Source organism: Urocampus carinirostris, chromosome 15 (genome assembly GCF_059441175.1).
Source record: "Urocampus carinirostris isolate Australia breed hairy pipefish chromosome 15, RoL_Ucar_1.0, whole genome shotgun sequence".
Classification (NCBI taxonomy): Eukaryota; Metazoa; Chordata; class Actinopteri; order Syngnathiformes; family Syngnathidae; genus Urocampus; species Urocampus carinirostris.
Window position 1 is genome coordinate 21,233,843 of NC_142363.1, and position 24,616 is coordinate 21,258,458.

Consider the following 24,616-nt stretch of genomic DNA (forward strand, 5'->3'; position numbering starts at 1 on the left):
AGGTCCCGACCGGGGTTCGAGCCAGCAACCTCCCAGTCATGGGGCGAGCGCCCTACCCCTAAGGCCACCGTGCTGGTCAACTACTAAAATAAAGTTCCTAAACTCTGAAGCTTCGCTGCCACTTTTTCACTGAAACCAAAAATGGAGCTCACTAGCTAAAGACTGATCATTTTTAGGAAAAGCCTGTAAACTCAAGATGTTTTTCTCTTCAAATTACATTAAATTATCAACTTTTGCATTATAATTCCTGATTTTCCACAATAAAGGCACATATGAGTATCGATAACTCAAAATATAGAAGGTATCGTAATCAATACTTCAGAACTCCCTACTTTCTAGTTCAAACCCTAAATGTACCCCAAATTTACATCGCAAAAAATTTCTGTCTCTGCTGTTTTTAACACATGTGGTTATTTTTTTAACCCTTTCCCTCTGCTTTATACTCAAATATTATTTAAATTGTCTTCTTTTAAAAAAAAATCTATTATTTTATTTACTTTTTAATAAGAGCCAGTAAGTACAGATACCAGGGATTGGTATTAGCCAACACAAGCCTTTTTTAATGAATATGAAATCTAAACTGTAACCAACACCAGTATCAGATGCCTTGTGTCGTGTCCATTCAACAGACAGAGAACTAAAATCAAAGGAATAGTAAATATCAACAAATCAATGCAAAGTTAAGGAAATTATTATTTGGGGATTTATATAATTTATGTAAAGATATGAGACATTTTTCACAGAGAAGACAGAATGGTGTGTACCCATGGTCTGGGTATGAACTATTGGTTTTATTGAATACAAAAATGAGGCCAAGGTATCAGTGTGATAAAAATGTGATATCAACACATTAAAATTGCCTGTGTTGATCTACCATTGTAAATAAGGACCATATATTTTTGTTTACTGAGGTAGCGTTATATGTTTACTCTTTGAGTGTTAATTTAACCCTGTTTATTTAAAGGTACTCCGTCGTAACGTTATTTACCAGTGTTAATAACACTCTGCAGATGAAAAACATTCGTTCACTGAGGTGCTGTTAATGTTTTCTCTTTGAGTGCTAATTTAACACTAAACAGTGCTAAACTCCTGAAAACCAACGGGGAATTTGTCGCGTTCTTCTCACGACGCATTTGTGGTACACCTAAAAAAAGTAGGAACTCCCACGACTTCGTGCGACTTTTCGCAAAGAACTCGTAAAACTAAACTACAGTACAGCAAGTTGTGACGGTTTCAGTTCCAAAGTAAAACAATCAGTAGAACAGTGAAGGTTGGCGAAATTGCATGCATAATAAACAACAATAAATTTACAGCAAGTTGGGGAAAACACTAAGAATGACATAATGTTGCGTTGTTTATTTGGTAAATAAAATGAACTTTTTGACACCAAGTATATTTGTTTTACTCTACAAAGTCCGTATTGCTATGAGTAGATAGGTGCCATATTGTAGTTGTAAGGTTTATTATCGCTTAATAAGGGAGCCATTGACTGAAGTTGACAAGTATGGAAATGCAACCTGTAATGTGCTTCTCTAATGGTGGTTATAAGTGAAAAATGGTTCTTCTCCAAGTCTTTTATGCCTTCTGGTCATTATTTTACCCAGATAACGGTTAACTCACCTCCACAGTGTCCACCAGGGGCTCCAAGGTGATGACACCCCTGCTTTGGTTCTCGTTATCGCTCAGCAGGTCATCCTCCGATTCCACCGCGGAAGAACCGGTGGAGGACACGGAGGAGGTGGAAAGCTTTCTATGGGCACCGCCGTCCACCGCGGCGCCTTCCCCCAAGTCCTCCTGCTTCATCTCCCGCGAGAAGCCGCCCCCGTCCGGGGTGATGGTCACCTGTGGTACCCGGAGTGCGTCCATCAGACTTTTGGATGCGTTCGCCGAATCCATTTGTTGGACCCGTTGTGGGAGTTCATTGCAAAAAAAGTCAGACCAAAGTCGTGGGAGTTCCTACATTTTTTGAGCACCGTGAATGCGTAGTGAGAAGAACGCGACCAACCCCCGTGTTGCCTTCAGGAGTTTCATGCTTGGATGGGAGATTTTTTGTATTTTAATTTAAAGCGTTCACGCGGCTTCCTTGTGCGCGAATTGGTCTCTGTTGAGCGGCAAGCTGGTGCACGATGCGCGTTCCCGCGGTTCACGCCTAGGGTGAGCAAACTTTATTGCATGTGATTTTTTTCCCATTGGCAGGTGATACGTAGATATTTATATTTGACTTATACAGGGTTGGGTAGGGTTACTTTAACTTGTTTAATTTCAATTACTTTTGGATTACTCCAATACCAAATATGCTAATAAAAGACAAAATAAACTAAATATGAATAAAATGATGACTCAGAACACGTGGTAAGCTTTCTCTCCTGGCTTTGATCTCTTTGATCTCCGGCAAAACTAACATAAAATGCGACAGAAACAAAATGAAAATAAATTCAAACCGCTTGCCAACATCATTTTTGCCCTTCCATGAATTCCGTTACTCCCCAAGCCTGCACAAAATTTAATAATTTTATTCATATTTAGTTTATTTTGTCTTTTATTAGCATATTTGGTATTGGAGTAATCCAAAAGTAATTGAAAGTAATCCAGTTAAAGTAACCCTACCCAACCCTGGATATTAGATGACCCAAAGCTACAGCCTGCAGGCAGGATACGGTCACCTCCAAATTTGGCCAAGCCCCCCTGAGCAATACAAGATAGTTGTTTATTCTTAATCTACTGTATTTTCTCTTTTTTCCACCTAAAAAAGAACGCAAAGTCTGGGTGAGTTTGTTTGTTGTAACTGAATCCAAACTTTGGTTGTGTCAGTAAAAACAACACACTCTTACCACTGAAGTACTAGGAGATATAGATGAATATCCATGGGGTTTTATGTCATTATTGAACTATTTAAAGTCACGATATGAAAGATGAATGTTAATTTCGTTGCACATTTTACATGTTACAATGACAATAAATATGTCACTTACATTTAGTTGAAATTTTGTTCCTCTCTGTCGCCATCCCCTGGTTTAAAGTCACGATTGCAGCTTCAGTCAGCTCATTCATGATGCGCGTGCAAGTATGTCCATCATGAATAATTTCATTTTTTATCTTTTTGGGGGGGTTGGGTTGGCGTTTGGACTGTATTTGAAACAGAAATGTTCTTACTTCTACCCTTTTTATTCTAAACTAAAAAAAAACCTACGATGACGAGCATAAAGTCCCTCTCCAGCCTCCCCCTCCTCGCTCCACTTTCCGTTCTACTTGGTGTGTTGCACGACCCGAAAAGTGTTGCTAAAACTAAGATAAAAGTAGAAAGGAACAGTGGGTAAAAATTATAAAGGCTCTTTGAACTCAGTTGGTCTTTGTTAACACAAACTTAAAGTGTAGGTGCGTGGTTTCAGATTTTCTCAAGAAGTTAAAATTTAAGTGTTTTAAGTATGTCTTAACAATTCCCAACTGAGTTCAAAGAACTCTTCTACCTTATTTCCCAACGCGCCTATCTGCTTTTATCCTTTTTTAGAGCTGTTTGGGGCGGAACACATGATATGAATTAGGGCTAGAGTGATATATGCACGTCCAGCATTTTTGTTGTTGTTTGTTTTTTTATTTATCAGAGTAGCATTGAAATCTTGAAAGAAAAAGCCTGCTTCACGTAGGGATCCAACGCCAAACCAAACCCTGAGAAAAATCTTAGTCCGTGACGAGTGAATATATTGTGAATTTCCCTTCGGGGATGAATAAAGTATCTATCTATCTATCTCTATCTATCTATCGAAAGTAAATTGAACCGGTCCTTTGTACAGAAAACCTACCTGTCAACCTGTACGTTTTTGCTGTACATAGTACGTTTATTGTGCATTTCAAGACGTGTACGACGTACAAGAAAATCTGTACGGAAAAACGTAAATTTGTCAAAGATGGGTACCGTCCGGTATACACCGACTATCACAAAACGGCAAATCAATCGAATCAAACCAGTTCGCCGCTGTAGCCTCTATCTCTGTATCGTTATTTTCATTGCAAACAAAGCGAGCGGTTTGATGCAACTGTGCGCATGCATCTGCCGCCTCAGATTTCATGTGGTAGTTATTTAGTGAAAGGCTTTTGCGGCTCAACTCATTAAAGAGAGCCGGCTCTCAAACGGCTCACTTGCTTTGATGCATTATCTCATCTCATCTCATTAGCTACACCGCTTATCGTCAGTAGGGTCGCGGGGGTGCTGGACCCCATCCCAGCAATCATCGGGCAGGGGACACCCTGAACTGGTTGCCAGCCAATCGCAGGGCACACGGGGACAGACAACTCACTTGCTCATTCACACATAGGGACAATTTGGGCCAGCCAATTCACCTGAAATGCATGTTTTTGAAATGTGGGAGGAAACCGGAGTGCCCGGAGGAAACCCACACAAGCACGGGGAGAACATACAAACTCTGCACAGGAAGTCTGGAGCTGGATTTGAACCCACGCAGGAGGTTCCCAAGACATGAACTGTGCCGCACACGCGCTAACCACTGCGCTGCCGTGCTGCCCTTTGATGCATTATATTACAATGACAATAAAGGTATATTCTATTCTATTCTATTCTATTACAAATTATTATGTTGTATAAAGAAGTTAAGAAAAAAAGGAAGTATAAAAGGAGAAAATGAAAAGAGACAGGTTTGTGGTTATCCATTTAATCAGTATATTACCAACAATAATTTAATGCAGAAAATGAATTCATAATTTGAATAAGAAAATGTATTATTCTACCTAATTATATTTGCATGTATTTTTTTCCTTCTACGGTGAACGTCCAAGCTAGTTCATTTTTGAACCTTTTTTTTATAATAAACCTCATTCATGTCGAGCAACTCAGTAACTCACAACAATATGTTAATTAACAATATATATATGATACAACGAAACACATGTACAATATAAGATGTTAAACTACATAAATAAACACGTTTGAAAAAAAATGGTGTACGATTATTTTGTATTTTGTAAGGGAAAATACAACATTTTTAAGGGCATGGAGCCCTGGAGCTTGACAGGTATGCTATATATTGCTGCCTGAGGCGTCCACAAATTTAAATTTTACCAGCGCTCCTCATTAGATGGCGATAATGCCCTTCTCACTGCTTGCAACATGTCTACTTCAAGTGTAGAAGAAAACAGAGTAAAGTAATTTTGATCCCTGTTGTGAAAGCGAGACCTCCAGTGTTGTCGCAGCAGAAGGCATCTTTCTAGCGTTTTCTTCCCGTGACGCTTCAAGTTTGTTTTCTTTTTCCGTTTAGCTTTTAGCAAAACGTCATGTTCGCCGTCAGAAAGTCTCTCCGTTTGGGTGCAAAGTTGTTTGTGCCTGCTTTGGCAAGGCGAGGATGCGCGGGGACAGCTATCCCGGTGGACGACGTGGTCAACGGACTCACGGACGAGCAGATCCAGGTTAGCTAAACGACGGAGCAAGCTAGCACTGTAAAGTTTTGCAATTCTGCTGCAGAAAATGCCATTTTTGTATTCGTGTGACCGGTTTTGGAGAGTAATTGGACACGGCCTGCATGGCAAGATGACATAACTGCATGACACGAGCAGCATTCTAGACCTTGAGAATTGATTCACAAGGGTACTGATTTATAGTGAGAATAAATGTTATATGTTTTTCTCTATTATTAAGTATAGATCGGTGACTTCAGGTCAATTGAATTGTTCTGGTGGGCTTCCGAACTTAAATATGATCCTGGTAGGGGGATTGCCTCATGTGCGATCCCTTCCCATCAATCGATCCATTACCTGCACCGCTTATCCTCAATATGGTCGCGGGGGTGCTGGAGCCCATCCCAGCTATCTTCGGGCAGTGAGCAGGGGACACCCTGAACTGGTTGCCAGCCAGTTACAAGGCACACAGGGACAGACAATTCGCTAGCTCATTCACACCTAGGGACAATTTGGACCAGTCAATTAACCTGACATGCATGTCTTGGAATGTGGGAGGAGTCCGTAGTGCCCGGAGGAAACTCACGCAAGCACGGGGAGAACATGCAAACACTACACAGGAGGTTTGATCTCATGACCTCAGAACTGTGCCACACATGCGCTAACCCCTGCACTGCCATGTTGCCGGATCCCTTCTCAAGGTTTCTTAATTTTCCTCATGTTGAGGTTTTGAGTTTTCCCTTGCCCTCATGTACGTTTTAGATCAGGGATTAGTGTCATGATAGTCTGTGGTTTTGCAATAATATGTGGTCTGTGCAGCCCTTTAAGACTCCTTATGATAAAATGCTATACAAATAAACATCACTTGACGTGCGCATGCTTCCTGAAATGAATTTAAAATTATTCTGCAGATCGTTTTGTCGTAATATTGGAACGAAAATGTAGCATAGTAAATAGCGTATATTATAATTCACAATATGAGTCTTTAATTATTTGCGTACACAATTAAAATCCCACTCCAAGTAAATTCAAGACATATAAAAACAGTTCACCATATGCGTAAAAAGGATAGCAAGCAGATATCTAAATACGATGAAAAGGACGAAAAGTTACCAAAGTTAGCCCATGGCGCATTACTCACATACATTTCCGTTTAGTCTTCCCAGCCTTTTTTTTTTTTTTTTTTTTTTTTTTTTTTTTTTTAAACAAACTACAAGCAGAATGGCCCAGCCTTGCCAAGCATTCTTCTTGGGCGAGGTTGTTGAAAAAGTGCCTGGAATCAACCTAAGAGTGCCAATGAGCCACATGGTCTTCCAAAGCCGCCTTTACACGATTTAGGCAACCCGGGAAATCTAAGGCAGGTTTTACACTTTGGAACACAGAAAACACCAGACAGATTTAAACCAAATAATTTTGAGCTACTACAAATTGGAGGTCCAAAAGAAAAGGTTCTCCTACAATCGGAGGTAGGCTTCCTGTGGTTAAGTCAAATCAGGCCTGCCTTTCACCGCTCCTCAAAGGGTTCCGTCCAGTCCGGATTTCTCTTCACTTTAAACAAAATGGAATTCCTCTTCTTACTTTCCCCCAAGCCCTGCGATTGGCTGGCAACAAATTCAGGGTGTCCCCTGCCCACTGCCCGATGATTGCTGGGATGGGCTCCAGCACCCCCGCGACCCTACTGAGGATAAGCGGTGTAGCTAATAAATGAGATGAGACTTTCCCCCAAAAGATTCATTCACTGGCGGCTTACCCCAGTTTTGGAGTAACTGGTGCTCTTTCTTCCCTAGCTTGGTGATATTCTCTTCTCTTTGGGCAGCTGTCCTTAAAAACAGCTCCCTTGGTAATTAGCCAATCGCCCTTGCGTGGGACCACTCCCAGGAGCCAATCGATTGCAGGGCATGTCCTCGGAGGTAACTGGTTCCCAGCCTCTCCCAATAGGAAAGGGGCGTGTCAACCCATCCAGTACAGCCTGCCTTGTGTGGTGGGACCTGGGGTTGCTGCAACGAAGGCACATGTTTATCAATCTTGTTGGTATTTATTGAGGGTGCCTTGACACAAACCTAGCTGAAAACACTCCCAGAGGCTTAAAGTACAAGTGTGTTAATTTTCACAAAAGTCAGTCAATTTTGGAGCTTATAAGCCAAATACAAATATATACACAGACACAAAAATCGGGATTTAAATATAAGTTTAGATTAGATAGCGTCCATCATCAGTGTTCCAAACATTGATTGCTGGGCTACCCAGGAGCTTCCAGTGTCTCAAAATTGTCCGATCACAGGTCCCAAGTATTTTGAGAGAACATTTGTTGCATTATTTTCATTTTTCATCAAATAAAAAAATGTAAGCAATTGGAATTTGGAAAGCAAAAACGAAAGAAAAGTAGGATATGGTCGACTGTAAACTATAATGCACCCTAAGAGTATGTGAATCTCACTTTTGGAATGTTTATACTTTTAATCAGTGGTTAGCGCGTGTGCAGCACAGTTCTAAGGTCTTGGGAACCTTCTGTGTGGGTTCAAATCCAGCTACCGGACTTACTGTGTGGAGTTTGTATGTTCTCCCCGTGCTTGTGTGGGTTTCCTCCGGGCACTCCGGTTTCCTCCCACATTCCAAAGACATGCATTTCAGGTGGATTGGCCGGTCCAAATTGTCCCTAGGCGTGAATGAGTGAGCGAGTTGTCTGTCCCTGTGTGCCCTGCGATTGGCTGGCAACCAGTTCAGGGTGTCCCCTGCCCACTGCCCGATGTTTGCTGGGATGGGCTCCAGCGCCCCCGCGACCCTACTGAGGATAAGCGGTGCAGCTAATGAGATGAGATAATGAGAATGATCATTGCCGCAGGTTTTCAGCCAGATAAAGGTCCTAATCGTGAATACTTATTAACATTGATACCTGATAGAATGTCTATTTATTTAAAGAAACAATTTTAAATCCCAACAAAATATTTCTCCTTAATATTGCATTCGTTTAAAGACAATGTTTCATTCGTTACACTTGAGATTCCTGATTGCCTTTAAAATGCGCCCGATACTGGAATCGGCTTCCTATATCTGGCATCGCCCATCCATATGAATCAGTCATCAATCTTTTCCAATGCTAAGTTTAAAATTTTTGTTTGCGTTTTGGATGAAAAGAATAAGGTTGCATAAATCAAAGCACACGTGTAAAAAATATATTTATAACTTTCTTTTCTTTGTCTGACTCAGCTCAGGCAAAGTGTTCGTAAATTCTGTGCAGAAAAACTTGCTCCCCATGCTGACGAGATCGACAAGAAGAATGAGTTTAAAGGAATGCGGGTATGTTTTTCTTTTGTTTGTGATGGGGCCAATTGGAATTAAGCTGATTGCAAAACTACTGAACACTAAGAACCTTCTGTAGTTTACTACACCAGTTTATAGCAAATTTCAAAATTGGCGTTTTCACTGAAAACTACAAAAATTGAAAGAAGTTGAGCAATGTACACGTATTGCCTTCGAACTGTTGATTTTTACAAGTACATGGATTTCTACAAATCTTTTCAGTTTTATTCATACCAAATTCGTACAATTGCGTTTTTAATGATCATTACCTTGTTGTTTGCAGTTTTAAGTGATTGTATCTTTGTCTAAGAACATATTTGAACCTGAAAATACTACTAGAAATTTTTTTTTTTCAACCTGAAAATGATCATATCCATTCTGAAATAAAATGTTTAATATTTTGCCAGCTTTGTAAATGTGTTGTTTATCTTAGGAATTCTGGAAAGACATGGGAGAGATGGGGCTACTTGGAATCACTGCACCAGGTAGGTTCATTCTGATTCGACTCCTTTTAATACAAGCGCTGCCCTACTTACGAGCGATCGTTCGTAAGTTGAATTTGTTTGTAAGTTGCTTCAGTGCTATATTTTGTATGTTTATGGTTTGTATAAGTATGTTTAAGTCTTGTATACGTAACCTGTATTGTTGTGTACTAAAAAAATAAACATTTAATGAAATAATATGCACTATAAAGTTAAGTTTAACTTACTTTTGGAAGATGAGCTTCAAGAGTTAGGCCACTTCCACCTCCGTGGTAGAAAGTGTGGGGGGGGAAAAAGCGATCCAACCATTTTCTCAACCGCATTAAGCTTTCTTATTCCACTTTCATTTCAAAAGAAACGTCTCCCCTCTTCTCCACACTTACACCAACCATATTGAATGGATGCGTGAGATGTTAAACAATAAAAATGTCATAGTTCTTATTAGGATGAAGATACAGTATAGAATGTTTACACACAAACTAGGAAGAATAGGAGATTTCTTCTTTGGGGTGGATGCTGGGTGACCTCTCACAGCGCCACACGCCGGTAGCGGCGGAAAGAAGCACTACAGTAATGTCCTCGACTCAGATTAAAGGTGCACTCAATACAAAATCTAACTGACAGCAATGTATTTTTCGCCATCCCCCCAAAAAATGTTCGTATCTACCATATGAATGGTCGTAAGTATGGGAGCGTCTGTTTCAACAAAAATGAGCAAGATGGAAACATTTTTTTGTTTCAGTGGAATACGGGGGCACTGGTCTGGGCTACCTCGATCACGTCCTGGTTATGGAAGAATTCTCTCGCGTGTCTGCAGCCATCGCTCTTAGTTATGGTGCTCACTCCAACCTCTGCGTCAATCAACTAGTGCGTCATGCCAGCGACGAGCAGAAAGAAAAGTACATGCCCAAGGTTCGTAGACGGAATCGTACCGGATTAAAAAGAAAGTAAAGAGAAGTAAAGAGAGTTAATGTTCATCTGGGGTTTGTGTTTTTTGTGGCAGTTATTGACAGGTGAGCATGTGGGCGCCTTGGCCATGAGTGAGCCGAATGCTGGCTCGGACGTCGTGTCGATGAAACTCGATGCAAAGAAGAAAGGTAATTGTGCTTTGTTTTTCAAACCTTTATTTTCAGGATTTTATTCACAGTGGTACTATATTTATCTGGGGTATGTTTTACATGTAAAAAGTGTTAAAGAAACTACAACAAAGGATACAATCTTTGGTCTGTATTTGGCAATAATATTCAGAGCTACCAAATACTAAAAATCTTCTGTGGATTACTACACCAGAAAACTAGGAAAACTAAAACGTATCAAGCACTGTTCCTTTTTATGGTATAAAATATTGCAAGACAGCACCGCAGCTGAGTGGTTAGCGCGTCCCCGGCAGAGTTCTGAGGTCATGGGATCAAATCCAGATAGTAGCCTTCCTGTGCGGAGTTTGCATGCTCTCCCCGTGCCTGCGTGGGTTTCTTCTGGGCACTACGGTTTCCTCCCACATTCCAAAAACATGCATGCCAGGTCAATTGGGTGGTCTAAATTTTCCCTAGGTGAGAATGAGCCAGTGAGTTGACTGTTTCTGGCAACCAGTTCAGGGTGTCCCCTGCCCACTGCCTGAAAATAGCTGGGATAGGCTCCAGCACCCCCGTGACCCTACTGAGGATTATCGGTGCAGATAATGGACGGATAATATTGCTATTCATAGTAAAATGTGCAGAGTAAATAATTATTTATGCCTTACTACCTGCAGTAAGTTTTTTAGGCGAAAACACTGCCAAGAACCATTTTAAAACTAAAATGTCACTCCTAAATGTTACCACGACATTTTTTCTAAATATGAAAATTTTCATCATCCATTCTGAATTATAAATATCAGTATATATCAGCTTTGAATATTGATGATGGCAAAAAAAAAAAAAATTGAAATGATAGTTGTGGTGGTGGAAAAATAAATAATCTACCGTAAATTCCGGACTATAGAGTGCACCTGATTAAAAGCCGCACCCATCACATTTTGAGGGGAAAACCGATTTTGTCCATACACAAGCCGCACCTGTATATAAGCCGCATGCACCCACTTCAAACAAACACGAATTTATTCCAAGCCAAACTTCAAGTTCCGCGATTGAAACTAAATGTCCTTCATTGAAGCACACAGTCCAAAAACCACAGCCGTCAGAACGAACGCAAAATTATATAGGTACTTAAAATTTGTTGCAGACCTGCAGATTCTGGGTGCCCGTTGATAGTAATCCAAGGAAAAAAAGTGTATATTTCCAAAGGTAAGGGTGGGAAAATATATATCCATTATTGTCCGCCGTGTCCACAAAAACTCACCATAACCGGTCTCCACTTTCCCATCAGCCCGCGTTTGCTCCGCCCCTCTTTTTTAATTTGCTCGTGCAGAATAAGTGTCTCAAATAAATACAAATAAATACGTTACAAAAATATACAGTTGCAAATACATATTACACATATTTACAAAGAAAGACGGTACATCGAGTTTTCAAAGCTTTAATAATAATAATATAACTTTCATCCTAAACCGTGCCTTTGGGAGGTAGCCTCACGCTACTAACAAGACGCTCGCATACTTGCTAATTAGTCTGTTAAGGAAACAAATGCCGTAATCGTTAAAATCACGGCAGACCACCCGCTTCCTACTCCTTGGTGATGACGTCTATGTTGTCTTTCTTAATGTCGGAAACAAACTTTATCATGATGATGTCGTTCCACGCTCCCTTACTTCGATACTCCCCAGCAATATGCCCGTTTGCTTTTAACATGGAAGCTACGTCTTGAATTATATTTTGTGCAATTTGCACGATGGGGTTATGTTTACGCTCATAAGTTGTGATCTTCCTCGGCGCATATATTTCACCGGTCTAAATCTTACGTCTCATACTCGAGCGCCGCTGGCGGCCGTTAAAAAAATTACATAAATTGGCCGCATCTCTGAATAAGCCGCAGGGTTGAAAATTTGGGGAAAAAAGTAGCGGCTTATAGTCCGGAATTTACGGTAATAAAATAGTTTAAGATATATAATGACAGTAAATAATAATGCATAATTACAGTAAATGTAAATAATAATAAATAATAGTAAAAATTATAAGAATAAAAAAAACTTGAATATTATAGCCGTGACAGTGCCAATAAATATACTGAAAAATTAATTCACAATAAAATGAAAAATGGTAAAAAAAGAGAAAAAACTTTACATAAATAATCAAAATAATAATGTTCCCAAATATAATGGTTACAAATTGTCCCAGTCATGTTAAAAAAATATCTCCAAGATTAATTTTTCCAGGATGATGAAAGAACTATCAATTATTCAATTATTCCCCCAAAAGTAAATTAAATATATTTTTTTTTTTTTACATAAAGGCAACAATACATTTAATGTTGACAGATTTAAAACAAAAGAAAACTTTATCAACTCTCCAATAAACCATTAGCACTTTTGAGTTTTTTTTTTTTTTTCACATGACTTGTGACGATATAAGCAAAAGTATTAATTCTTATATTTGTATTATTGTATCAATCATCAGGGTTTCCCACAGTGCTATATCGGCCTGGCAGGTTTTAATTTAATTTTATTCTCATGCTTGTCACTTTTGGAGAACAACTTTGCAATTCTTTGGTTTTGTATAATCTTGTAAGACGAATGTATTACGATGCTTGGTACAACCAAAATAAAAGCAAAAACATATACAAAGAAAAAGCAATACTCACACTAGTTTCTTGCCCTAATAAATAAAGGACATTTACTTGTGGTAATTATTTTACAATGAGCATTACACAACGTTTACCTCCTATATACAACGATTCAAGTTGAAAGTTCCAAAACCCCGGTTCCCAGGAGATTACTACATACTGAACGGTAACAAGTTCTGGATCACGAATGGACCAGACGCCGACGTCCTGATTGTGTACGCCAAGACAGACCGGGAAGCCCATCAGAGAGGCATCACGGCTTTCATCGTGGAGAAGGTCATTCTGACAACTCCGTTCCTTAACATCTTGTGGTCCTGACATTTAGCCATTGTCCCGTCCTGCAGGGGACCCCGGGCTTTTCCACAGCACAAAAATTGGACAAACTGGGAATGAGGGGGTCTAACACTTGCGAGCTGATTTTCGAGGACTGCAAAATCCCAGGTGTGTTTCCAAAGACCTCATAGAGATGAGAGAGTAAAGTTCCTGGTTCATTTTCATGTTTTTTTTCTTTATTAAGAGGAAAACATCCTTGGCCCATTAAACAAAGGAGTTTACGTGATGATGAGTGGCCTGGATCTGGAGAGGCTGGTCCTTGCAGCTGGACCTGTGGGGTCAGTATGGGATCGGTTAATCCTGAGTTTTTCGGATGTACTGCATATTAAAATATTGGTTGATTGTCTGTTCAGTATCATGCAGTCCGTTTTGGACTCGGCAATCCCGTACTTGCATGTCAGAGAAGCTTTTGGGGAGAGGATTGGACACTTTCAGGTTGACGGTTATAGTCTTTCTTTATTTGAATCTTTATGAGCGAAATCAAACTAATTATTGTTTTTAAAAAAGCTGATGCAAGGCAAGATGGCTGACATGTACACCAGACTGAGCTCCTCTCGACAGTATTTGTACAATGTGGCACGGGCCTGTGATAAAGGACACTTCAGCGCCATGGTTAGACTCCTGTCATCTCCTTTTTGAAGAGTTTTTTTAAACTACTCATTGATAAATATTACTTTTTTTCCTTTTCTGCAGGATTGTGCTGGAGTCATTCTGTACTGCGCCGAAAACGCAACCCAGGTCGCACTGGATGGTATTCAATGTCTGGGTGAGTTGAAATAATATGGACTTTTCTTGTCAGTGAAAGATATTGGTACAATGAAGGGATAGGTAAAAAATAAAATTCATTTTATCCGTCATTTTAGAGTTTAATTTAGATTTGCAGTACTTTACCAGCTAGGTAATAACGGCATGTAAACAAGCTATAAAAAGCCACTGTTTGCACTACCTATAAGTGTTAATGAGACTTTGCGGATTATTTAGTGCCTCCTATTGGTACAATGAAAAACATCAAAAATATAGAATATTGAAATGTATGTTTATATGTTAGTTTATGTATTCTAGGTTCGTACGGGTGCTTGAAAACCTTGAAAATACTTGAATTTTAGTGTTGTATTTTCAAGGTCAGGAAAATGCTTCAATTTTGGGCAAAGTGCTTGAAAATGCTTGAAATTATTTCCATTGCCGTGTTTCCTGGTCGTCTGACTTGGTAGACCAAACTTTTAAATTAAGGAACAAAGAAGTGCATAAAATTGATGCTGATGGTGGCTCCAATCCTCATCAGTGAGTTGTCATGGGAAGCGTTACTGCCCCCTTCTGTCACTTCCAAGAGGACATGTTTATCAGACTAGTCATGGGAATTCCAGCTCCTTATCTGGAAGCGGCTTTTTCTGCTCGACTCACTGAAAAGATCCAGCAGATCCTCAGATTTTTTTAGGGATCGTTTATTATCAATGATAATAAAAAAATAGCCACCAAATTAGTTAGTAATCGGTAATTTCATATGTTTTGCAGGGGATCCCTGCAGAAAACATGTAATATAAACCAAAATATTTAAATATCTACAAATAAAAATAGTAAAATACAAAACTATTTTAGCTTTTTACACACTGGGCAGGTTTAAAGTCAAACATCAACACACAATCCCTGAAAATTCAAAATAATACAATTAAAATGAAAACTAATAACTGTTCTGTGCTATGAATAAATGATTACATACCAAAAAAAAAAACTATTTACAATTATATTTTAACCAATTTAGACACAGATCTTCTAAAAAACACACCAAAAAATACAAATTACATAAGTGAAACAAAAATGAAAAGATCAGCAGTCTCTTAAATTGAAACATTGATTGTAATCTGCTTCAGAGCAATTCATATCTTTTAAATGAATCCAAATTTGGCTAATTTTTCTGCTTTTTATACTTCCAGTATTTTCTTCTTTTTTTTTCTTCCGTATTAAACTCTGTTATTCCCCAACACTTGTGGAGACTTTTGATTGTTTGTAAACAAGTGTTCGGTATTGATCCTGCGCTGGTATTTTTGGAGCAGAATGGCAGAATTCATGTCAGTTTGTAGCAGCCCATTGACACAAAAAGGTCATTGTTAAGAACAGTGCAAAATAACAAAATGTATGTGTTAGAAGCAAGATAGTGAGTTTATTTTCGTCATCAAAGTAAAACCCTGGATTTCTTCTTTTGAAGCTACTGGAAAAACTTTGGCCTTGAAAGTGCTTAAAAGTGCTTAAATTTGGCCATGAAAAAGGTGTACGAACACAGATTTTCGCTTTTTAATCAAATCAAGTTTTTTTTTTTTTTAATGAGTGAAAATTTTAATAACTTGGGCGTGCTGAAAAATACACCAATGTCCCATTAATCGATTCAAATAAACCGAAACACCCGAGATTTTATTTTTTGCCCGGTAAATGTGCGACTGGCAAAGGAACGAAGTTGACATTTTATAGCTGACATTTTCGGTCGCCATTAAGAGAAAAAAAACGTTGACTCCAGCTTTTCCCAAGAAATGTCTCACTTTAATATATGTGTGAGATTACGTTGTGACATTTAGCACGCACGGCTCTGAAAAGCATACACACAACGTCATGTACATTGACACTGTCAACGGTGTATAATCTTCTCATCAGATTATGGGGAATTTAATTAGTGTAACCTTCATGTCAACTGGGTAAAGTAGAATGCTTAATGTCTTGACTCAAAAATGAAAAAGAAGCGTTTACACACAACCAGCAGAGGGTGCAATAAAATCTGACCACACAGTTTTGCTGTCTTACTGAGCTAAAAGCTCTCAGGAGAAAGAACTTTGCAGGGGGAAATATAGAAGCTACCGTACTTACGAACGAGATAGGTTCCGGACGATCGTTCGTAAGTTGAAATTGTTCGTAAGTTGCTTCAGTGCTATATTTTGTATGTTTAAGCTTTATATACACTAGCTTTTGAAACTATTTGGCCTCCTTTAAACTTTGACCTTTTGCCATATTTCAGACTTCAAAAATCAATATATGAAACTGTAATTTCTTGTGAAGCATCAACAATAAGTGGGACACAATCATGAAGTGGAACTCACTTTATTGGATATTTTAAACTTTTTAACAAATAAAAAACGAAAAACTGGGTGTTTAAAATTATTCAGCTTCTTTACTTTTAGTGCAGCAAACTTTGTCCAAAAGTTCAGTGAGGATTTCAATGATTCAATGTTGATCTAAATGACTAACGATGATGAATGGAATCCACCTGTGTGTAATCAAGTCTCTGTATAAATGCACCTGCACTGTGATAGTCTGAATGTGTATTTTTATAGCCCTTAATCACAAAAAGTCTTAAAGGTCTGCACCAAGGTTCCTACAGCATGACGCAGGTTAAATTTAAAGACTTTTTAAGCCATTTTGAAATGAAATTTAGGACCAATTTGACAAATAAGCAATTGAAACAAAAGAAAAACTCACAAATATTTATTTCACACAGTACACCGTGCCTCATAAATTAAATTCAAATCAAATGTATTCTCAAAGTACCTTTCAGGCAAGAAATTGGCATTCAAAGTGCTGTAAAAAAGCATTATCTTTACCATAAAACAATAACATCCAAATATTTACCCCCAACCCGCCCAACTCTTAAATCCTACGAGAGAGAAAAAAGCCTGAATCTTAAATTTCTCTTTATCCGTTCTAAAATATAATGTTCCATTTTAGCAGTGTAGTTGTTTTTTACTAGGCCACTAAATTGGATTAGGAAGGGGATTTTCATTTACAAGCAAAATGGATTGGATTCAGCTGCTTGGAGTGGTCGGTGGTTGGGAGCTGCAGTATCCGATTTGGCCGCCCGAGAGCAATAAAGACCCTACAAAAGCAGATGTTTATCGATTTTTGTCGGTATATAATTGTGGTGACACGCAACCTAGCTTTAGGCACTCGCAAAGACCCAAAGTTCAAGTCAAGTCATGTTTATTTGTGACGCCCTTAATCATAAGGAGTCTCAAAGGGCTGCACAGACCAGTTTTTTTTTTGCAAACCACAGACTATTATTACACCATCCCCTCATCTAAAACCTACATGAGGGAAAGGAAAAACTCCAAAACCTCAACATGAGGAAAACAAAGAAACCTTGAGAAGACCGCAAATGGGGTAATCCCCCTCCCAGGATAACTAGCCTGCAATACCAAATAATACACAGATATAACATTAAATATAGGTCATTTATAAGCTATAGAATAGAAGTGTGTTTTAAGCCTAGATTTAAGCAGTTCCACTGAGGTTGCAGGTCGAATGTCAGGGGACAGAGCATTCCACAACTGTGTTCATTTTCACGGAAATCGGTTCAGCCTTTTCGGAGCCTATAAGTCACATAAACACACAATTTGATGTATGAAGTAGTCTAGGTTTCGATAAAGCAACTTCTTTGTGTGGCAAAAAAATCCTTTGCTGCCATCTTGTGGCACGTACAATCCATTACAATATTTTTTATTTATCGCGAGGCCACTTTGTTGAAACTCCGATCTTTTCCCAGGCGGTAACGGCTACATTAACGACTACCCAATGGGACGCTACCTGCGAGACGCAAAACTATACGAAATCGGAGCGGGGACAAGCGAAATCCGGCGCCTCATTATCGGACGGTCCTTCAACGCCATGTTCAAGTGAAAACCGGGGACGGGATCACTCATCTCCATGAGCACAAGTGCAATTTTGCTCACATAAACAGAGCGTCTTCACACCCTTAAGGCCTTAATAACGAGATGCTAACCTACATGATGTTAAAGAATCTCCATTCTTGTTTTGTTACACTATTTCTGTACACTGAGAGAGTGAAATAGCACATAGATGATTTTGGCTGTGGTTGAGCATCGGTATCACTCCAGGACATTTGGGGCCTCGGCCTGCTGCTGGAATCAAACCACAACCATCAATATTGACTTTTACCCCAGCACCCCAGTTGTCCATTGTCTTCAGCTCGTGATTGTACATTGTTGATCAAATAATCGAAGGCAAAATGAAACTGCTTCTTTCGTCGTGAAATGTAATCGTGTATAGTCTATAGTGTCGTACTTGGATTTTGAAAATATGTAGATTTTTATTGTGTCTAAGCATTTTGTGTGAATTAAAGAGAAATGTTTGTATTGTGTGTCGCTTTTATAAACATTTAACTTGACTTTATAACCGCTTGGTTCAAATATAAACCAAAATAGATATATTTGATCCAACCTTCTAAGTTGATAGGTACAATACAACGCACCATCCCAACCATTTTTGGGGTTCTTTTAAGTTAAGATAATCCTTAATCCGTCCCACAATGGGGACATTTCTTTTGTTACAGCAGTAAGACAATGAATATTGAATAACAGCTAAAATATCAACATTATAAACAATTATTTAGAAATAATTATCTATCTACCCTGGTCATATCCCTCGAGAGGGGTGCCCGACAGCAAGACAAACACACAAAAACAAAGAATAGAAAAAGGAAAAAAAATACACAAAAAAATTGACCATGGCCAACCCAAATACCCAAACAAGTTAAGCACCCCGGAACCCAAGTTGGTCATGCTTTCGTCCCTCCAGATGAAATGGGACACAAGAAAGCGGCCATGTCACTCGGGTCAGGGTGACACAACACACTCTTCTGTTCAACAGCAGGGCCCCACAGCTTTCACTGGTTTATCCCTGCCGCATCATACAGGTGCCCTGCCCACGTCTAAACATTTAGAAATATAAAAAATAAAAACCCAGATTATATCCAATGGCAGGTGCGCAAAATACTTAAAGTGGCCAGTAATGTGCAAATATGCAAAGTCTCATGGAGGGTGTGCAGACTTTTGGAAGCAATGCTTGTTATATAGTCTGACTGCTGCGGGAAGGAAGGACCTGCGGAACCGCTACTGCACACATTTTGGGTTAAAGCAGCCTATAACTGAAGGAGCTCTTCAGAGCAGATACGGTGTCCTGTAGGGGATGGAAGATGTTCCTAGTCATGGATGACAGCTTAGCCATCATCCTCTCCCCTACCACCTCCACTGAGTCGAGGGAGCATCCCAGGACAGAACTGACCTTCCTGATCAGACTTTCCAGTCTTTTACCGTCAGCCGTCGAAATGCTGCTCCCCCAGCAGACCACTCCGTAGGAGATGGCTGATGCCACCACGGTGTCATAGAAGTTCTTCAGGAGTGCCCCCTGCACTCCAAAAGACCTCAGCCTCCTGAGCAGATAGAGTCCCCTCTGCCCTTTTTTGTACAGAGCAGTTGTGTTATGGATCCAGTCCAGTTTATCATTCAGGTAAACGCCAAGGTACTTGTCGGATGTCACTCTCTTGATATCTGTTCATCAAAATAACCCAGTTTTAGGGTGTTGTTTTGTAACCTGAAACTCTTTGTTGGAGCTTGGGTAAAAAAATAACCCAAAACAGACTGATGTACTGCTCTGATTAATTTGATCTAAACATTTTTTCCAACTTCATTTATGTGTGTATTTTATTTTAATTTTTTTAATAAAAGTACCCGAGTTTTGGGTTTTGTTTTTTTACTGTGCATCCCCAGGGTGGCACGGCAGCTAAGTGGTTAGCACGTCTGCTGCACAGTCCTGAGGTCTTGGATTAAAATCCAGCGACCAGCCTCCCTGTGTGGAGTTTGCATGTTCTCCCTGTGCCTGTGTTCTCTAGGGTGGCAAAGCAGAGAAGTGGTAAGGAAGTCTGCGGCACAGTCATGAGGTCATGAATTCAAATCCAGCTACCAGCCTCCCTGTGTGGAGTTTGCATGTTCTCCCTGTGTCTGTGTGGGTTTACGAAGGGCGCTCTGTTTTTCCCCACATTCCAAGAACATGCAAAGCAGGTTAAATGGTGACTCCAAATTGTCCCTAGGTGTGAATGAGCGAGTGAGTTTTCTGTCTCTGTGTGCCCTTCAACTGGCTGGCAACCAGTTCAGGGTGTCCTCTGCCCACTGCCCAAGAAGCTGAGATCGGCTCCAGCACCCCCGCGACCCTACTAAGGATAAGAGGTACAGATAATCAATGGATCCCCAGTTGGTTATGGCTTGGCTCAAAGAGGACTGTTCCAAAAATAAAAGTCAGTTTTCTAGTATTTTTTCTTTAATTTTTGTTTTTAGAGTCTTGATTACAGGTTTGCCATGGCGTGTCATGTCCTATCTCATTGCATACCATATTTCACAACGTCGATATCAATGACAACGACAATTTAATTGAAAACAAAATAACCTATTCCCATGATCTCGTTTTTCCATTGCTTGCTTGGTCACGTTAACATGGGTTGCATTCCATTAGTTGCAACTCAAAGCCAAGGCACTTTGCTGGCCTGCCCTCTAAATGGAATGTGATCATGAATAATGTAACTATAGATACATTCATTCTTTCCTTGCTTTGACTGACAGGTTACAAAGACGATAGGAAGGGAAACTGACACGTCACTTGATCATCATTTGTTGAAATGATGGGGATTTCTCCAATTACAGCAAAATTCATTTGTTCTGGGCTGTATTTTAAGGCTTATAAAATTATGTTACTTTAATGATTTAAAAAAAAAATGAAAAGTAAAAATTATATACATATCCAGTGAGGAAAATACGTATTTGAACACCCTGCTATTTTGTTATTGCTCCCACTTAGAATTAATGGAGGGGTCTGAAATTTTCATGGTAGGTGCATGTCCACTGTAAGAGAGATAAACTAAAAAGAAAATGCAGAAATCACAATGCATGATTTTTTTTAACTTTCTTTAAGTGATACAGCTGCAAATAAGTATTTGAACACCCGTGTATCATCTAGAATTCTGACGCTGAAAGACCTGTTAGTCCGCCCATTCGACGTCCACCTGCACTCCATGTATCATCCTGAATCAGACGTACCTGTTTGAGGTTGTTAGCTGTATAAAGACACCTGTCCACCCCATCCAATCAATAAGACTTTAACTTGTAACATGGCAAAGAGCTGCCCATAGACACCAGAGACAAAATTGTACACCTCCACAAGGCTGGGAAGGGCTACGGAGCAATTGCCAAGCAACTTGGTAAAAGAGGTCCACTGTTGGAGCAATCATTAGGAAATGGAAGAAGCTAAACATGACGGTCAATCTTAACCGGAGTGGAGCCCCATGCGAAATATCACCTCGTGGAGTCTCAATGATTCTAAGAAAGGTGAGGAATCAGCCCGGAACTACACGGCAGGTTTCCAAGGTTACTGTAGATAATACACTAAGACGTTATGATTTGAAATCATGCATGGCACAAAAGGTTCCCTTGCTTAAACCAGCACATGTCAAAGCCCGTCTTAAGTTTGCATAGGACCATTTGGATAATTCAGAGGAGTCATGGGTGAAGGTTTTGCGGTCAGAAGTGACCAAGCTTTAAGGTCATAGTTCCACTAAGCCTGTTTGGAGGAAGAAGAATGAAGAGTGCAATCCGGAGAACACCATCCCTACGGTAAAGCATGGGGTTGGTAGCATGATGCTTTGGGGGTGTTTTTCTGCACATTGGACAGGACGAGTGCACTTCATTAAAGAGAGGATGACTGGGCCCGTGTATTGTGAGATTTTGGGGAGCATTGAAGATGGGTCGTGGCTGGGTCTTCCAACACAACAACGACCCAAAGCACACATTCAGGAAAACCAATGAGTGGCTGAGTATCTAGGTTCTAGCATGGTCCAGCCAGTCTCCAGACCTGAACCCAATCAAAAATCTTTGGAGGGAACTCAAACTGTGTTTTTTAGCAACAGACCACAAACCTGACTGATCTAGAGAAGATCTGTGTGGAGGAGTGGGCCATGATCCCTCCTGCAGTGTGTAGAAACCTGGTAAAAGACTATGGGAAACGTTTGAACTCTGTAATAGCAAACAAAAGCTACTGTACCAAATATTAACATTCATTTTCTCAGGTGTTCAAATACTTATTTGCAGCTATATCCCACAAATAAATCGTTAAAAAAATCATGCATTGTGATTTCTGGATTTTTCTTTTTAGTTTATCTCTCTCACAGTGGACATGCACCTACGATGACAATTTCAGACCCCTCCATGATTTCTAAGTGGGAGAAATAGCAAAATAGCAGGGTATTCAGGTACTTATTTTCTTTGCTGTGTATGTATACACACACACACAAACACACACTATATATATATATATATATATATATATATATATATATATATATATATATATATATATATATATACCAGTATATGGCTGCAGACAGGATAACCTTGCAGGGACTCATCAACACAGCCCAGAAATTCATCGGCTGCTCTGCCCACCCTGTTGGACATTGCTGGCTCGCTATATATCATCAGAGCCAACAGGACTCTTCTCACCCTCGTCACCACCTCTTTGACCTGCTGCCGTGTGGCAGATTCTACAGATCCCTTAAAGGGACAGTATGTATTATTTAGTGCTTCCTAGTGGTGAAAATAAACTTAATTAAAGCCTTCTAGTGGTTAAATTTTTTTAATCCTTAAAAAATGAATAAATATTAATTTAAATAATAATCAAAAAGTCTTTAATTATTATATAAACATGCATGTTTAAAAATACTGGTAGGTTGAGAAACGTGCACCTATTTTACATAACATAAGCCTTGCCTCAAACAGAGCGTAGTTTGTGTTATTCCTTGTGGTTAGCACTCGTTTTCTGATGCTCTATATCAGGGGTGAGAAACCTTTTTGACCCAAAGAGCCATAAAACCAAAAATGTTTCAAAAAGAAATTGAGAGAGCCACACCATAGACAAAATTGAAAAAACTGCCAAACACGCTCTCTAGACAAAAGCTAATTCTTCAGCACATTTTATTTCACTGTGTGTCATTTGATGATTTAATCAAATGTATGAAATGATAATAATGCCAAATCCTGTGTCCCAAATCAATGTAAATATGCCATTTACAATTTGTCTTCCACCTTCAGTTAAGAGTGTTGAGGCAATTTTTTCCCATGAAATTTGTACTTAATAACGGTTTCAAAACAATGTGCATGCAAAGTTATTTTGTAAAAATGTCACAAATTACTGCAAACGATAAGCATATCGTCATATTCACTTTCGGTGTAGACTGCACTGAGCAAGAGAGAGAGAAGGAAGTGCCTTGCGCTGTGTGCAGGGATCCACCCACCTATACTGTTCACCCAATCAAAGTTTTTTTTAACAGTTTAAATGGTTTCTTATCAAACTTCTGCATTAAGTTGCTTCGGCTTTATATGGACCAAAATCGTGATGAAATCAACGCCACAGAGAGATGTGCAATAGTTACATTTTATTTTGGAGCCATATGTACTCATGAAAAGAGCCATATATGGCTCCCGAGCCATAGGTTCCCTACCCCTGCTCTATATAATACAGCGGCATCTGGTGGGCAAATCATAAAAATTGATGAACAGACACAGTTTCTTCACCAGGGCCATCACCACCCTAAACAAGCACACAAGACGAAAAAAGAGGACCTATATATTGCCTACAGTTTGTATAGAAAACTGTATCTTAATATTTTAGTCATTTCTCTTATTTTGGAAATACTGTGTTGCTGTTAATATTATTGTACTATTTTTGCTTTTACTATTTTTTTCTAAAGCACTTACAATTTACTGTAGGTAATATTTGCCTGACATTCTTTTTTTGTTTTAAGTCCTTTAAAAGTTTATCCTGGAGTGCCAAATCTAATCTCTAATCTATCTAATCTAATCTCTAATCAAAAAAAATATATAATAAACACTTTTCACTTTGTTGTTATCAAAGACAATGAAGGCCATTCTAATTCTAATTCAAATTCGGATATGGACTAATCTTTTTTTTTTTTAATTTACTCATCAAATCACTGGTCTAAATTTTAAATTCTAAATTTTAAGGCCTTGAAATATAAGGTGGCACCTTTGAGAACTTGCGACCAGTGAAATTGATAGGGTTCTTAAATACTAAATTGGGTTTTTCCTGCTTTGAACTGAGTTAAACCGAAAAACAGATTTATCTGCCGAAGCCATTACTAAAACGGTGAGAAATCATTGATCAACACTCCGAAAGAAAAACATATTTAGTTTTTCCTCCAGAGACTGAGAAGCCTTTCCAGATGAATGATTCCAGTACAGCCAGTAATCAAACGTGTTTAGTCTCTTTGTTTTTACTGCACGGAGTCATTTTCATTTATTCGTGAGAATGTTAACATGTGAGTAAGATAACTATTGAATGACTCCATTTTGGCTGAAGCTAAAATGAGAACAGGTAGAGTGGCATATTTCAACTTATTTGATGCTAGATGTTTCTCTCAAATGGGAAGTGCCGGTGCTAGCCGATTTTTGCCATTTGGACTCATGTTTGATAGCCTATAGAAAATGTAGTTCTGTAGCTTTCTGTAGCCCTACTTGCATTTTTATGAGTAAATGACC

The 24,616-nt window shown here is 39.2% G+C and overlaps 2 protein-coding genes across 3 annotated transcripts in view; one reads left to right on the plus strand and one right to left on the minus strand.

The window, feature by feature from the left end:
• Positions 1-2,113, minus strand: part of itpka (inositol-trisphosphate 3-kinase A) — a 38,026-nt gene extending 35,913 nt beyond the window's left edge. For both annotated transcript variants that reach the window (XM_088354694.1, XM_088354693.1), the window contains exon 1: positions 1,621-2,113. In XM_088354694.1, coding sequence (XP_088210820.1) covers positions 1,621-1,896 — 276 coding nt within the window. In that variant the 5' untranslated portion in view covers positions 1,897-2,113. The remainder of the gene's footprint in view (positions 1-1,620) is intronic.
• A 3,139-nt stretch (positions 2,114-5,252) lies between these two features.
• ivd (isovaleryl-CoA dehydrogenase) lies at positions 5,253-18,375 on the plus strand. Its single transcript, XM_088354695.1, has 12 exons — positions 5,253-5,418; positions 8,614-8,703; positions 9,140-9,191; positions 9,931-10,100; positions 10,192-10,285; positions 13,051-13,181; positions 13,250-13,346; positions 13,423-13,516; positions 13,592-13,673; positions 13,746-13,850; positions 13,932-14,004; positions 17,761-18,375. Exons 1-12 carry the CDS (start codon positions 5,287-5,289, stop codon positions 17,892-17,894), a joined length of 1,254 nt encoding a protein of 417 aa, XP_088210821.1. The 5' UTR covers positions 5,253-5,286; the 3' UTR covers positions 17,895-18,375.
• The last annotated feature ends 6,241 nt before the right edge of the window (positions 18,376-24,616 follow it).

Coding starts and splice junctions, on each gene's coding strand:
- ivd (XM_088354695.1), top strand. CDS start 5,287: ATGTTCGCCGTCAGAAAGTCTCTCCGTTTGGGTGCAAAGTTGTTTGTG. Junction 8,704..9,139: donor ATGAGTTTAAAGGAATGCGG/GTATGTTTTTCT, acceptor TGTTTATCTTAG/GAATTCTGGAAAGACATGGG. Junction 13,182..13,249: donor CGGCTTTCATCGTGGAGAAG/GTCATTCTGACA, acceptor CCCGTCCTGCAG/GGGACCCCGGGCTTTTCCAC.